This window comes from Salvelinus sp. IW2-2015, linkage group LG16, assembly GCF_002910315.2.
Source record: "Salvelinus sp. IW2-2015 linkage group LG16, ASM291031v2, whole genome shotgun sequence".
Taxonomy (NCBI): Eukaryota; Metazoa; Chordata; class Actinopteri; order Salmoniformes; family Salmonidae; genus Salvelinus; species Salvelinus sp. IW2-2015.
The window spans coordinates 13,871,371-13,887,197 of NC_036856.1; the positions used below are offsets into that span (position 1 = coordinate 13,871,371).

Below are 15,827 nucleotides of genomic sequence, written 5' to 3' on the forward strand. Positions count from 1 at the left end.
TTTGAATTACGCTTCCGGTTTTGGAAGGAAATACCAGGTTACCCTGGTGAACAGTGATTTATTCTCGGGATGGAACACTTGTAAAATACCGGTAAAATATTCAACCCTAGTCTGGTCTGTAAGATGTTCTCCCAGAGAATCTGCCATAATGCATCAGAACAACAGATCTATACCTCAGCCACAGATCATTATTGAAACTCCATGTAGCCATGCCTAGCAGCCATGTTCCATCAGCCCAGACATGTACAGAGCCTTTTTCTGTCTGTTTGTCTGACAGATTAAACCCTTTCACCAATCACTTCTTAGTTCTCTGCTCAGATTTTGCAGACAGAGCTCTGTGCTCTGCGTCAGTGGCCAAGTTGTGAAAGGGGATATGCGTAAGTGTATGAGAACCTGAAAGCACTTCACAGTAACAATCAGAGCTGTGCCCTTGAACACTGACGGGGAGAAGAGAGAGCTGAGACATGCAGGGAGTGCTTTTTAGACCATTCGAGGACCCCGACTTGATTTGCTTTGTCATTGAAATTACACAACGGTAACAGAGGACCTCTCACAATCAACATGCTTATAACACAGCGAGAGGCATAGTGGGAAAGGCCGAGTAAAAACCAGTCCGTTTAATTGAAATCTGAAAATGAACCAAGTCTAAGTGTGGAATTAATACAGATGGCTCTGAAGTGATTGCAAACAAGGCACTTGAGTTAATGATAGAGGGCTTTGCTCAGAATAAGAGGATGTATCCATGCCTAAAGAGCAAATATGACTTCTTTGTAATCACTTGTGAACATTATGAGGAGTTGGTAAACAGATGGCACGAGACAGATGGCATGCGAATTGTTCAGTAATACTATATTTATGAAATGGTTTAATTTAAGTAGTGTCGCCGAAGTATTCCGTTTCAACTGCAACACTAAAAGAAAGCTACATACAATTGTAACTGTGCCAGATTCATGGTAAACAAATGACCAGTTACACAGAGTGGATAAGCAGAAAAAAAGAATGTGGCTTTTTTTTGCAGGATCATCCATATTTCATGACGTCCTCCCTCTCACAGCCAGTTCTGTTTGGGTCTAGGCTACATTTGCATTTGAACATCGACTCAACACCTTTTGTCTGAAACTGCTGTAGCGTTTGAAGCTCAGATCAGATACTATTCCTGCTTTTTTTTACCTCTAGATGTGGGCACTGGCCCAGAAAAATATAAACTTTGTTGATTAGCAATTCTTCAAACCCTTTGTGGTGCCTCATAAAAGGAGACCATCTTATGATGCTCGATACAATTAAAGGGTACAGATATAATGAAATAAATCCCCATGTCTGTAAACACATAATCCATTCAAAATGCTTATCATCAAATGAACAAGAGATGCTTTAAGAAATACATGTTTATTTAAAAAAATCTATTGCTTAATTACTCCAAAAGGTGAAAATAAGAACACGAAGTCACAGATTTCTCCCTCATTCCCATCCATTATTTCTATCTTCTTCCCTCTCTCTGTAAGTGAGAGTAACTGTCTCTATTGGAAACTTGTGAGGTAAATTAAGTATCGCTCGAAATGTGAGAGTGGGCATCTCTTCCTGGGTGCCTCTGAATCGATGAAAGGCAGGATCATGTGCTTAATGACCCAGGTGTTAGCCGGAGGGAGAGAGCCGACCGACTCTGCCCAGAGAAGGAGGGGAGATGGAGGGCACAGACTGACCACACTGGGCTACACCGCTGATCAACGCTCACTCAGAAGTCTCTCTTAGTGTCTCTGGCTCTTTATGTAATGGGGGTATTCCTAATAAGGGGAGGACACACAGGTGCGAGGAACACGAGCGTAATACAGTATAATGCAACGCTCACATTCTCGTCAAGAAATGTCATTCGCACACATTGACACACGGAAACATTCTCTCACAACCATCCACACACTACAGTAACAGGAGAGTGAAAGTCAACGCATGGGTCATAATTGAGCTCTGTTGAGATCTTCAGTCCAGAGTGGGGAAGCTGCTCTCCTCTCCTCTCCTCTCCAGAGCTGGCCTCTCCTCCCACAATGGTCTGTAGCTGGCTGTCTGGGTCACTATGAGTGATTGAGCTGCTTCCGAAGGCCTTGGCTTCGCCCAGCGGGCTGTGGATCAATCAGCCGATGTCTGAGGGAGACAAGACCTCCCAGCCTCCCAGCCCCACGCAGCCCCCCCAGTGTTCAGCCTCACAGCCTGTCAATCCCACTCATCTCCCTCCATTGGCTTCTGCTTCCTGTCTGTCTGTTCCTCTCAGCTGAAGAAGTAAGTGGAATCCTTTACCCGCTGGAGATCAAAGTTGCCTGGGAGACAAACACAACACAAACTCATCTCAGTGAAAAGTGATGCGTGATGATTGCTTAAGTTTTGATCTGTCAAATATTGTTGTCCAATTCTGAGTGATTGATCAAGTCTAATATCAATCTCTATCTTCAGATCCGCAGTGAATTCAACTCTGAAAAGTTGCCCCTGTACATGACTGTCGACTCCTATAGATATATTATAGGAGTCAATGCTTCCCCTACCATTATATAGGTGGGCCAGACTGCTGACTGTAACCTGTCATATGTGAGTGTAGGAGCAGGGAGGGGCCTGTCTGTCTATATAAGGCACCAGATTATAATACTGATTCTGTCATTAGAGGGGAAATGACAGCTAGGCAAGACACCCACTCTGTGCATAGCTATTCTATCTCAACTAATACATGTAACCTACTATGTGAGAGGAACAAAATGTTCCGATTATGTTGTATAACAATGGGCGATGCTGAAATTAACCACGACCTGTTCAATGTAACCTGGCAGAGTGATGCAGAAAATCATCCTGGATTATGTCCAGCTAGTATTCATCCACTGTATCCTGTTAGAGGAGACAGCCAGGGGTTACCGTGGTGATGGCCTCTGTATGGTTCGGACACAAAGCAGACCACCACATCTGCCTGGGCCATGTAAATAGATTATGAATGCGGGTGGAGTGTGGGGACAATTAATGGTAATCAATTTTATGCAATTCAGCTGCTGGTGCCAACCAACCACTACAGATGGACAGAGAGACAGAGAGAGAGAGAGGTTACGTAAAGCCTCCTTCAGAACTGATGGATGGACGTGGTGCTGACAGAACAACGGACGCTGTTATCAATCATCCTCTTTGTCTATGCTGTGGGGATTAGAGGTGGAATCTGATGGACAGAACACACAGGTCACATAGGGTGCAGAGAGAGAGAGACAAAGATACAGAGAGAGAGACGCACAAAAGAGAGTCAGAGAGAGATGCAAAGAGAGAACGAGGCAGAGAGAGAACGAGGCAGAGAGAGAGAAAAACACTGACCTGTTTGGGGCACTTTGGCCAGCAGCAGCAGCATTCTACGGTACTCCAGAAACTTTTTGCTTTTGACCTCGCTCCTGGAGGAGAAGGGAGGACAGGATAAAAGCCTTATTTAACTGTTGTTGTTGTGGTGGTGAGAGGTTGGTCAGGAGTCCCGGTTAGTGAGAAGAGCAGGACAGTGGTGCAGGATCCTCAGGCTCATCTCCCTAAGCTCCAGCCTTCCTCTGTCTCTCCTCGCCTCTCCTCCTAGGGACTAATGACCTCACGGGGCCTGGGCACAGGGGGTGAGGGCCTGAGGTGCCCAATTACCCCACAGAAGGAGCAGTGTGGATACCATGTACACTTAACCCAAGCCCAGGGGATTACCGTAAAAACAAAACTTTTTACAAGCAACCTCACTAACAGTAAAACAGCCTTTTTACTGTAATACAAGTGGTCTGTTGAGATTCTAAACACATTTACCTTCAAAGGCAGTCTGGGATCTGGGAATTTGTTCACGTTAAAAATCATGTCTGTATTGGATAGCATAGTTAAAAGCCCATCCAGCGTTTATTATGTTTAGTTTCTACAGTGCTGAAATGATTATTACTTTAACGATGTGTGTATGCTTTACCATGCAACTACAGTGCATTAGGAAAGTATTCAGACCCATTCCCTTACACATTTTGTGTAGTTACAGACTTGTTTTACATTTATTTTTAAATTAATTTTAATAAATCGTCAATCTACACAAAATACCCCATAATGACAAAGTGAAAACAGGTTTTTAGAATTTTTGCAAATGTATTACAAATAAAAAAAAGAAAAACCTTATTTACATAAGTATTCAGACCTTTTGCTATGAGCCTCGAAATTGAGCTCAGGTGCATCCAGTTTCCATTGATCATCCTTGAGATGTTTCTACAACTTGATTGGAGTCCACCTGTGGTAAATTCAATTGCTTGGACATGATTTGGAAAGGCACGCTTGTCTATATAAGGTCCCACAGTTGACAGTGCATGTCAGAGCAAAAACTAAGCCATGAGGTTGAAGGAATTGTCCGTAGAGCTCCGAGACAGGATTGTGTCGAGGCACAGATCTGGGGAAGGGTACCAAAACCTTTATGCAGCATTGAAGGTCCCCAAGAACACAGTGGCCTCCATCATTCTTAAATGGTTGAAGTTTGGAACCACCAAGACTCTTCCTAGAGCTGGCTGCCCGGCCAAACTGAGCAATCAGGGGAGAAGGGCCTTTGTCAGAGAGGTGACCAAGAACCTGATTCGCTGGTCTGATGAAACCAAGATTGATCTCTTTGGCCTGAATACCAAGCGTCATGCCTGGACTAAACCTGGCACCATCCCTACGGTGAACCATGGTCGTGTCAGCATCATGATGTGTGGATGTTTTTCAGTGGCAGGGACTGGGAGGGACTGGGAGACTAGTCAGGATCGAGGGAACGATTAACGGAGCAGAGAGATCCTTGAAAACCTGCTCCAGAGCGCTCAGGACCTCAGTCTGGGGGCGAAGGTTAATCTTCTAACAGGTTAACGACCCTAAGCACACAGCCAAGACAACGCAGGAGTGGCTTCGGGACAAGTGTCAATGACCTTGAGTGGCCCAACCAGAGCCCGGACTTGAACCTGATCGAACATCTCTGGAGAGACCTGAAAATAGCTGTACAGCGATTCTCCCCATCCAACCTGACAGAGCTTGATAGGATCTGCAGAGAAGAATGGGAGAAACTCCCCAAATACAGGTGTGCCAAGCTTGTAGCGTCATATCCAAGAACACTCGATGCTTCAACAAAGAACTGAGTAAATGGTCTGAATACTATGTAAATGTGCTATCATTTTTGTTATTCTTTATACATTTGCCAAAAAAACAACACTATTTTTGCATCATCATTATTATGTGTGTAGATTGATAAGAAGAAAAAAACTATTTAAACCATTTTAGAATAAGACTAACATAACAAAACGTGGAAAAAGTCAAGGGGTCTGAATAGTGTCTGAATGCACTGCATATCATTAAAGTCCAGCTCTGGCTTGTCCAGGCTTAACAAGTACATAGCGTATACAGGGTGAGAGAGAGAGATCACAGCAGTAAACTCCCAAGTAGATGAATGTTTGTACATTCTTTGCATACATGGCTGAGAGAAAGTGAAAGTTTAATCGACAGTGCTGTTGCATCTACTTTTTGTTGAGTTATGTACTCTCAGTAAAAATGCACAATGTGCAATAACAAGTTCTGTTAATGCACAAAATAGGCGGGGTTTGCATATAAAGACATATAAAGTCAGGTTTTTCCCCTCCCCAGCACTTTTTTCCCCTCTATGCTCCTTTCCTCCTTCTATCTTATAGCTAAATAAAGCAAACTAAACTGCCAGTCCCAGTGTGGTGTATCAGTGGTCCAGTGTGTGTGGTGTGTAGAAACTTACAGTTGCCCAGAGCAGTATTTTTTCAGTAGGAAGTTGGACAGCTCTTGAAGAATGGGCTGGCTGTGCAGTGCCACAAACTGCTCCCGGCAAACCTGGCAACCCAAGAYAGCACAACACACACAGTCACTCTACTGTACTCCCAACACTCAAGCAATCACTCTATTCAACACTGGCATTTGACTGTACAGGGAGTTCTAGAGTGATCTGGCAACCCGAGAGAGTCACTTACTCTGTCCTCATGATACAAGCAGAACCAACAACACTACTCAACTCTCCAGCTTCATTGACAAAGGACTCTAAGTCACACTGCTGTAGGGTGAGTTATGCTAATGATCTCCATTGGGGTTGCTCCATTTGTCCTCTCCAGTCCTGTCGGTCTCCATTGTGTGACTGGGGAGATCTAAACTAGGTTGATGAAACGCTCACAATCCCTCCGAGAGGAAGGAGAGGAGACCGGTCACAGACCCTGATACTACATAGACAACAGGGGAGGACAGGAGGAGAGAAGGAGAGGAGGTAGAGGTAGAAATGGAGAAGGAAAGGGATAGGAGACTAGCTAGAGTGACTGGGGCCATTCATTTATGCTGCCAGGTCGGTGCTAATGTAATGCTCGCCTGAAGAATAGAAATATGATAATATAAAATCCCATGTCATATGTTAAGGTGCTGACCAAGATATTTAGAGTGCTGCCCCTAGCCTTTGTGTTCAATTGGCTATGTAATGAGGGAAGGGCACTTTGAGATTTAAACATGACAAGAAATAACCACACTGTGAATAACCGCTTCAATGCTAATCATTGGAGATTGGATGAAGAAATAGCACTTTCCTTAACATAATTCACACAGAAATACCATTATGGTAATTCGGCCATTTTGTATCTCAACAGAGCGTCTCAATTTAGTGTTGTTGACACCTCGGAGCGTCTCAATTTAGTGTTGTTGACACCTCGGAGTCACGCTAAAAAGGACAGGCCAACACAGCCATCTATACTCCGTAATGGCCCTCTGTAACAGGATGCAACTCTGGGACATATGGTGCTGTCTGCTGCCAATAGCTGTAAAGCCATGTATTAACAGCCAGGCAGCCAGTGGTGTAAAGTAATTGACTCTGGCCACTAGGGAAGGCCTATATGGGGTATTATACTCTGGGTAGTTCAAACCTTGAATGCTGATTGGCTGACAACTGTGGTATATCAGACCGTATACCACGGGTATGACACGACCTTTATTTTTTCTGTTCTAATTACGTTGATAACCAGTTTATAACAGCAATAAGGCAACTCGGGGATTTGCGGTATTTGGCCAGTATACCACGACTGAGGCCTGTGTCCAGGCACTCTGCGTTGCTTCATGCGTAAGAACAGCCCTTAGCCGTGGTATATTGGCCATARACCACACCTCCTTGGGCCTTATTGCTTAAGTATACTACCACACCTAGCCACAAGGAGCTGTGTGCTAAGGTCAAAGGAGGAATGACGAAGGTGATAGAAGAAAATGAAGATGACGTACCTTGTTCATGGTGTCGACTGTGATGGCGTGGGTCCAGAAGCAGTCGTGGACGGAGACGAACGTCAGGCCGGCYCTGGAGAAGCACACAGAGGAAGAAGGAGAGAGACATGAGATATAGGGCTAGACGKGGTGGAAGGAAATCGTGGTGGAAACTGGACACCGTAACATGAGGTTACACAGCCTGGGAGACATACTAAGACTTGAATCACTGTGACATAGTATGACAACAGTTTATGGGTTCAAACAGAGATGGTTATTCAGATGGCTATCCCATGCAGATTTCAAAGGGGTCATGAGAGCTTATACCGTAGCAGGCTAGAGCAGGGATTGGCAACTTTGATGGTGGTGGGGCCAACATAAAATCTGAACTCATCATGAGGGGCAGTGGCCCGAGGGTCTGCGTACCCATACATGCAGTCAGAGCCGGCCCTAGCCTTTTGGGGGCCATAAGTGACATTTTGTCGGGCCCCAATTCTACACATTTTGCCATGGGGTGTAGAGAAAATGTAGCAATTTTATAACAAATTTCTTGCAATTCTACACAGTTTTCCATGGACCGGAGAGAAAATGTGCAATTCTACACAGTTTTCCATGGACCGGAGAGAAAATGTGCAATTCTACACAGTTTTCCATGGACCGGAGAGAAAATGTGCAATTCTACAGCTTATTTCCTGCAACTCTACTTATTTTGCCATAGGGTTCAGAGAAATGTTTGCAGTTTTGAATATGATATCTGAGTGAGAGTGACTAAGAAAATTAATGGGGGCCCCTCAGTCGGTAATTTGACCACAATACTAAAAGTTTAGATAATTGAGTGACTGTCAGTGAGTGACAAGAGAAAAACTGCTGATGCACAACCACATTTTAGAAATAGGCCTATTCTAGTTTTTTTTAACTCTCAACAGCAATTTGAGACCTCCTTGGAAATTGATGCAGCCTGCCACCAGTTTCCCCATCCCTGTTGTAGAGTGTGGTGTGGGTCAGAGGTTATAGGTTAGGCCTTAGTGTACCTGTAGCAGTAGAGAGCGGTCAGCATCATGTGTGTGGAGTCCAGAGAGTGGATGAAGTTAGGAGGGAAGGCATTCTTCTGTTTCACAGTGTCTGGTCTCCTGTGGATGAAAAACAGGAGAGTTATTCACAACAGGAGAAGACACACACAGTCACACGCTAACTACACTGCTCAAAAAATTAAGGGAACACTAAAATAAACACACTAGATCTGAATGAATGAAATATTCTTATTAAATACTTTTTTCTTTACATAGTTGAATGTGCTGACAACAAAATCACACAAAATTATCAATGGAAATCAAATTTATCAACCCATGGAGGTCTGGATTTGGAGTCACAATCAAAATTAAAGTGGAAAACCACCCTACAGGCTGATCCAACTTTGATGTAATGTCCTTAAAACAAGTCAAAATGAGGCTCAGTAGTGTGTGTGGCTCCACGTGCCTGTATGACCTCCCTACAACGCCTGGGCATGCTCCTGATGAGATGGCGGATGGTCTCCTGAGGGATCTCTCCCAGACCTGGACTAAAGCATCTGCCAACTCCTGGACATCTGTGTGCAACTGGCGTTGGTGGATGGAGCGAGACATGATGTCCCAGATGTGCTCAATTGGATTCAGGTCTGGGGAACGGCGGCCAGTCCATAGCATCAATGCCTTCCTCTTGCAGAACTGCTGACACACTCCAGCCACATGAGGTCTAGCATTGTCTTGCATTAGGGAACCCAGGGCCAACCGCACCAGCATATGGTCTCACAAGGGGTCTGAGGATCTCATCTCGGTACCTAATGGCAGTCAGGCTACCTCTGGCGAGCCCATGGAGGGCTGTGCGGCCCCCAAAGAAATGCCACCCCACACCATGACTGACCCACCGCCAAACCGGTCATGCTGGAGGATGTTGCAGGCAGCAGAACGTTCTCCACGGCGTCTCCAGACTCTGTCACGTCTGTCACGTGCTCAGTGTGAACCTGCTTTCATCTGTGAAGAGCACAGGGCGCCAGTGGCGAATTTGCCAATCTTGGTGTTTTCTGGCAAATGCCAAACGTCCTGCACGGTGTTGGGCTGTAAGCACAACCCCACCTGTGGACGTCGGGCCCTCATACCACCCTCATGGAGTCTGTTTCTGACCGTTTGAGCAGACACATGCACATTTGTGGCCTGCTGGAGGGCATTTTGCAGGGCTCTGGCAGTGCTCCTCCTGCTCCTCTTTGCACAAAGGCGAGGGTAGCGGTCCTGCTGCTGGGTTGTTGCCCTCCTACGGCCTCCTCCACGTCTCCTGATGTACTGGCCTGTCTCCTGTAGCGCCTCCATGCTCTGAACACTACGCTGACAGACACAGCAAACCTTCTTGCCACAGCTCGCATTGATGTGCCATCCTGGATGAGCTGCACTACCTGAGCCACTTGGTGGTTGTAGACTCCGTCTCATGCTACACTAGAGTGAAAGCCCCGCCAGCATTCAAAAGTGACCAAAACATCAGCCAGGAAGCATAGGAACTGAGAAGTGGTCTGTGGTCACCACCTGCAGAAACCACTCCTTTATTGGGGTGTCTTGCTAATTGCCTATAATTTCCACCTGTTGTCTATCCATTTGCACAACAGCAGTGAAATTATTGTCAATCAGTGTTGCTTCCTAAGTGGACAGTTTGATTTCACAGAAGTGTGATTGACTTGGAGTTACATTGTGTTGTTTAAGTGTTCCCTTATTTTTTTTGAGCAGTGTATGTTTCTCTCACATACCCCCACTATGAAGTCCCTGATGATGCAAGGAACTGAAACGCCAGTTTCCAAGTCATAAATCACTGATGGTAGATATGAATTATGAATGAGTGACAAAGAAACAACAGAACAGATGTTCACGTGCAAAGGCATCTCGCCAATAACAACTGCACTCTAAACTTCCAATTTCCCGTGTAAGCTTCCAGCTAATTGGGTGTTGGCGAGAAAAGAAAAACATATTGCAGTATTAGTAGCTGTTTTTGCAACTGTGATCCAACTGAAGGTTGGAGAAATGTAAATGTACATCGACCTCTGCTGAAAGTGAGCACTTTCCCAATCTGTATATGCACACATTATCCTCATTAGCCTGGCCCTGCCCTCCCAACCCACTGCTCCAGTGCACTTGTAATGAGGATGGAGTACAAGGGGATAATAGCTTGGGATCACCCAGCAGCACAGACTAGACATAGGCATGCCAGCTATACAGATGTCAACTCCACTCCCTGTAACGCATTTTGGCTGGGAACTGGCCAGAGTGATGGAGAAAAATAGCCAAGCCTGTATCAGTGCTTAGGGTAAATTCTACCTACTCTGAAAAACTATGCGGTTAACTTTGTCTCTATGGGAATGGGATAGACTGGGAGTTTAGCTTCAAGCACTTTAGCAACAGTTAGTCAAATCAAATCACATTTTATTGGTCACAAACACATGGTTAGCAGATGTTAATGCGAGCGTAGTGAAATGGTTGTGTTTCTAGTTCCGACAGTGCAGTAATAGCAAGTAATCTAACAAGTAATCTAACAAACACAACTACCTTATACACACACAAATGGGATGAATAAGAATATGTTTATATAAATATATGGATGAGCGATGGCCGTGCGGCATAGGCAAGATGCAGTAGATGCTATAGAATACAGTAAATACATATGAGATTAGTAATGTAGGATATGTAGACATTATTAAAGTGCCGTTATTTAAAGTGACTAGTAATACCTTTATTAAATCCATTTATTAAATGTATTAAAGTGGCCAGAGATTTGAGTCTGTATGTTGGCAGCAGTCACTCTATGTTAGCGATGGCTGTTTAACAGTCGGATGGCCTTGAGATAGAAGCTGTTTCTCAGTCTCTCGGTCCCAGCTTTGATGCACCTGTACTGACCTCGCCTTCTGGATGATAGCGGGGTAAACAGGCAGTGGCTCGGGTGGTTGTTGTCCTTGATGAGCTTTTTGGCCTTCCTGTGACATCGGGTGCTGTAGGTGTCCTGGAGGGCAGGTAGTTTGCCCCCGCTAAATACTTTGTTCAGACCCCACTAACCTCTAGAGAGCCCTGCGCTTGTGGCCGGAGCAGTTGCCCTACCAGGCGGTGATACAGCCCGACAGGATGCTCTCGATTGTGCATCTGTAAAAGTTTGTGAGTGTTTTAAGTGGCAAGAAATATTTCAGCCTCCTGAGGTTGAAGAGGCACTGTTGCGCCGCCTTCACCATGCTGTCTGTGTGGGTAGACCATTTCAGTTTGCCCGTGATGTGTACGCCGAGGAACTTATAAAACTATCCACCTTCTCCACTACTGTCCCGTCAATGTGGATGGGGGGGTGCTCCCTCTGCTGTTTCCTAAAGCCCATGATCATCTCCTTTGTTTTGTTGACATTGAGTGAGAGGTTGTTTTCCTGACACCACACTCAGAGTGCCCTCACCTCCTCCCTGTAGGATGTCTTGTCGTTGTTGGTAATCAAGCCTACCACTGTAGTGTCGTCTACAAACTTGATGATTGAGCTGGAAGCGTGCATGGTCACGTAATCATGGATCAACAGGGAGTACAGGAGAGGGCTGAGATTGCACCCTTGTGGGGCCCAAGTGTTGAGGATCAGCGGGGTAGAGATGTTGTTTCCTACCCTCACCACCTGGGGGCGGCCTGTCAGAAAGTCCAGGACACAGTTGCACAGGGCGGGGTCGAGATCCAGGGTTTCGAGCTTAATGACGAGTTTGGAGGGTATCATGGTGTTAAATGCTGAGCTGTAGTCAATGAACAGCATTCTTACATAGGTATTCCTCTTGTCCAGATGGGATAGGGCAGTGTCCAGTGTGATGGCGACAGGTCCACACCTGTTGGGGTGGTAAGCAAATTGCAGTGGGTCTAGMGTGTCAGGTAAGGTAGAGGTGATATGATCCTTGACTAGCCTCTCAAAGCACTTCATGATGACAGAAGTGAGTGCTACGGGGCAATAGTCATTTAGTTCAGTAACCTTTGCTTTCTTGGGAACAGGAACAATGGTGGCCATCTTGAAGCATGTGGCCACAGCAGACTGGGACAGGGATTGATTGAATATGTTCGTAAACATACCAGCCAGCTGGTCTGCACATGCTCTGAGGACGCGGCTAGGGATGCCGTCTGGGCCGGCAGCCTTGCGAGGGTTAACACGTTTAAATGTTTTACTCACGTTGGCCACAGTAAAGGAGAGCCTACAGGCGTTGGTAGTGGGCTGTGTCAGTGGCACTGCATTGTCCTCAAAGCGAGCAAAGTTGTTGTTTAATTTGTCTGGGAGCAAGACGTCGGTGTCCGCAACGGGGCTGGTTTTCTTTTTGTAATCCGTGATTGACTGTAAACCCTGCCACATACATCTGGTGTGACTKCAGGGCTGGTTATTGTATGGGAAAGATAGAATGCTTGGTGGTAGTGGTCTATCTGAGTGTGGGACGGTTAGATGGTTAGAGGCCTGTAAGCACAGGAGAGCCACAGCCAACCACTCCACCTCATCACTTACTTACATTCCCTAATAAAGGCCTTTTTAAGACTCTAATTACCACAATACTGTGTGCGTGTTTGTGTACAGTACATGTTTTCCTACCTTATCAGGACCAGAATGTTCTGACAAAGTAGGAAAACAGGAAACATTTTGTAAAGCCAGGACTTTTTTCAAGTCCTGAATTTGTTTTAAATGCTATTTTTGGCTTAAGGGTTGGGGATACGTTTAAGGGCTAAGGTTTAGGAGTTAGGAAAAATAGGATTTTGAATGGGAATACATTTTTGCTCCGCAAAAAGTCCTGAAAATTCACGAAAACAAAGCTGTGTGTATGTACACAAGTGAAAGCTGGGGAAATCAGCAGAGAGGAGGGAATGCTGAGCTCTGCTGTAACTGGCAGCCTGTGAAATACTGATACTTTCTCTGGCAGAAATCTAAGTTGAGAGGAATAACTCTATAAGCAGCAGCATCCCTCTGCACGCACGCACGCACACACACACACACACTTTAGTTTGAGATAAAGAGAAGGAAGCTTTTTGGTGTGTGCCGCCGTGCTCGTGTGTTGCGGTGAATGTCAGGTCAGACAGAAGGCTGTCAATCTGTCTCCTCTCTCTCGGTGTCAGTGAGGTATTTATGGTCTCTCTCGGTGTCAGTGAGGTATTTATGGTCTCTCTCGGTGTCAGTGAGGTATTTTATGCGTTCTCTCTCGGTGTCAGTGAGGTATTTTATGGTCTCTCTCGGTGTCAATAGGTATTTATGGTCTCTCTCGGTGTCAGTGGAGTATTTATGGTCTCTCTCGGTGTCAGTGAGGTATTTTTGGTCTCTCTCGGTGTCAGTGAGGTATTTATGGTCTCTCTCGGTGTCAGTGAGGTATTTATGGTCTCTCTCGGTGTCAGTGAGGTATTTATGGTCTCTCTCGGTGTCAGTGAGGATTTTATGGTCTTCTCTCATCGGTGTCAGTGAGGTATTTATGGTCTCTCTCGGTGTCAGTGAGGTATTTATGGTCTCTCTCGGTGTCAGTGAGGTATTTATGGTCTCTCTCGGTGTCGGTGGCAGACCTCACAGTAATGGGGAGACTGTCACAAGGCATAGGCCTCACCCCACTGAGGGATCAGACAGTACGCTACAGACAGCAGCAATTAAAGGGGAGCTCTGTCCCAGTCACGAGCTGGATGAAATAGTCACAAAACGTGTATGGCTGTCAGTCAGCATGGACATTGTGAAGAACAGAGTATGAAATTAACGTTTTATTTTAAAGTTAGAAATGACCCATATGCATTGTTCCAATCTTAGTGATACAGCTCTAGTGTTTAGTGTTATAGTGTAGGCACTCACTCAAAGATTTACACTAACTAGCCCAACTAGGCCTAGTTTCCTATGTTGCACAGGAATATGTATAGGCTACTTTAAAAAAAGTTTCAAACCAAATACCCAACAAACAACAACCACGGTGTATCAACCTCCAGCTCTACCTCTGATACTAATCACACATTCAATGGCCCTTTTACAGAAATCATTCAGCGGTGACATTTTAGCCCAAATGCCACCCTACCCAGGGCTATCAGTGGCCTGTCTGTCCGTCCATCTGGTGCAGATGGCCCCATTGTTTTGAACATATCTTTCCTTTTCAAGTTCAAAAAGTTCACATATACATTATAAAACATGTCAAGGATTGTTCACATCATGCTCTATGTTTTTGGAAGGGAAAGAGAGAGAGAAATAGCCATTTCTTAAAATCTATCCCTAAAAGGACAAAAATACTGTAAGTAATAATAATAATTACAGCAGTTTACCTCAATGTCATTGAATAGAATTAACACACACGTTCCTGTTTTTGTCTATACAGTTATTTGGCAGGGTACAATATGTCTTTAGTCGCAACCCGGCTGTTATAATTTACATTACATACACATTTTTCAGTCTCTGAGTCCTTTGACTTACAGTTGGCGGCTGTGGTTTGAGCCAAATTGGCCGTAGTKATTTTCTGTGCAATCACTAACAGTACCCTTAACATGTACATGTGGATTTTATCATCCAGGTTACAAGGTATTGCTCCCAATAAAATGAAAAGTGATTCCAGTGGTAACTAAATGTCTAGGAGTGTCTTCACTACTTCTTTTTTAATGTTCTTCCAGAACCCCTGTAACTTTGGACAGTCCCAGAAGATATGTGTGTGGTCTCCCATTGGTCCACAGCCCCCCCCCCCAGCATACAATTTCGATATCAAGAAAGGTGTTAACGCATCTCATCTTCACGTTCCAGTCAAACTAGTGCATTTGTGACTACTTTCACAAATTCTCTCCCATGATTTATCTTCCACCACCAAATTCATTTCTAGTTTCCATCTTCCTTTAACATCCTGCGTGTGAAACCTTATATATAACTGAGACACATAGTTTTTGGCTATTTGACCTTCCAATATGTTTATGAAATATTGCTCGACACTGAATGCTGATTTTTTTATGACCTCCCATTTCTTGTGTGTCATTAGGTTGTCTTATCTGGAAGTACCTAAACATGTAATTTGCAGGAAGACCAAATTTGGTTTGGAGCGGAGTAAAAGATTTGTGAACATTCGCTTCAAAAAGCTGGTTAATTGACCCTTCGCTAAGCTCCACCCCCCTTGGTTACTGTTGCAACCTCAGACAGCATTTTCCCAGGAAGCCCAATTCCCCATTCAACCACTGGCGAAATCCCCTTCTAATACACAATGAAATTAAACAGACTACCCCTTGCGAATCAGGAAACTCTTGGGTATGTTGTGGTGGACTGTTGCTTCACGGGAAAGGGAACCTGGTAAAATTATGTTTGTAGTGTAGATAGCCACTGAATGGCTCCGAATTCACTGTCAGCATGCAGTGAAAGCTATAAATACTTTTGGAGCAAACTAGCTTGCTAGTGCTCTAAAATCATACCCTGATGTTGACAGCAGATGGGAGTTTTATTCATAACATTGCTAACTTAGCTAGCTAACATGCAGTACCAGTCAAAAGTTTGGACACACCTACTCATTCAAGGGTTTTTCTTTATTTAAAAAAAATATTTTCTACATTGTAGAATAATAGTGAAGACATCAAAACTATGAAATAACACCTATGGAA

At 44.7% G+C, this 15,827-nt stretch overlaps 1 protein-coding gene across 1 annotated transcript in view; it reads right to left on the reverse strand.

Moving 5' to 3' along the window:
- Nucleotides 1-832: 832 nt before the first annotated feature.
- polrmt (polymerase (RNA) mitochondrial (DNA directed)) overlaps nt 833-15,827 on the reverse strand; it is a 93,313-nt gene continuing 78,318 nt past the window's right edge. Inside the window, exons 17-21 of the mRNA XM_024003959.2 lie at nt 8,265-8,363; nt 7,255-7,327; nt 5,747-5,838; nt 3,334-3,407; nt 833-2,309 (exon numbers count right to left, since the gene is read on the reverse strand). Of these exons, the coding sequence (XP_023859727.1) occupies nt 2,260-2,309; nt 3,334-3,407; nt 5,747-5,838; nt 7,255-7,327; nt 8,265-8,363 (388 nt within the window). The 3' untranslated portion in view covers nt 833-2,259. The remainder of the gene's footprint in view (nt 2,310-3,333; nt 3,408-5,746; nt 5,839-7,254; nt 7,328-8,264; nt 8,364-15,827) is intronic.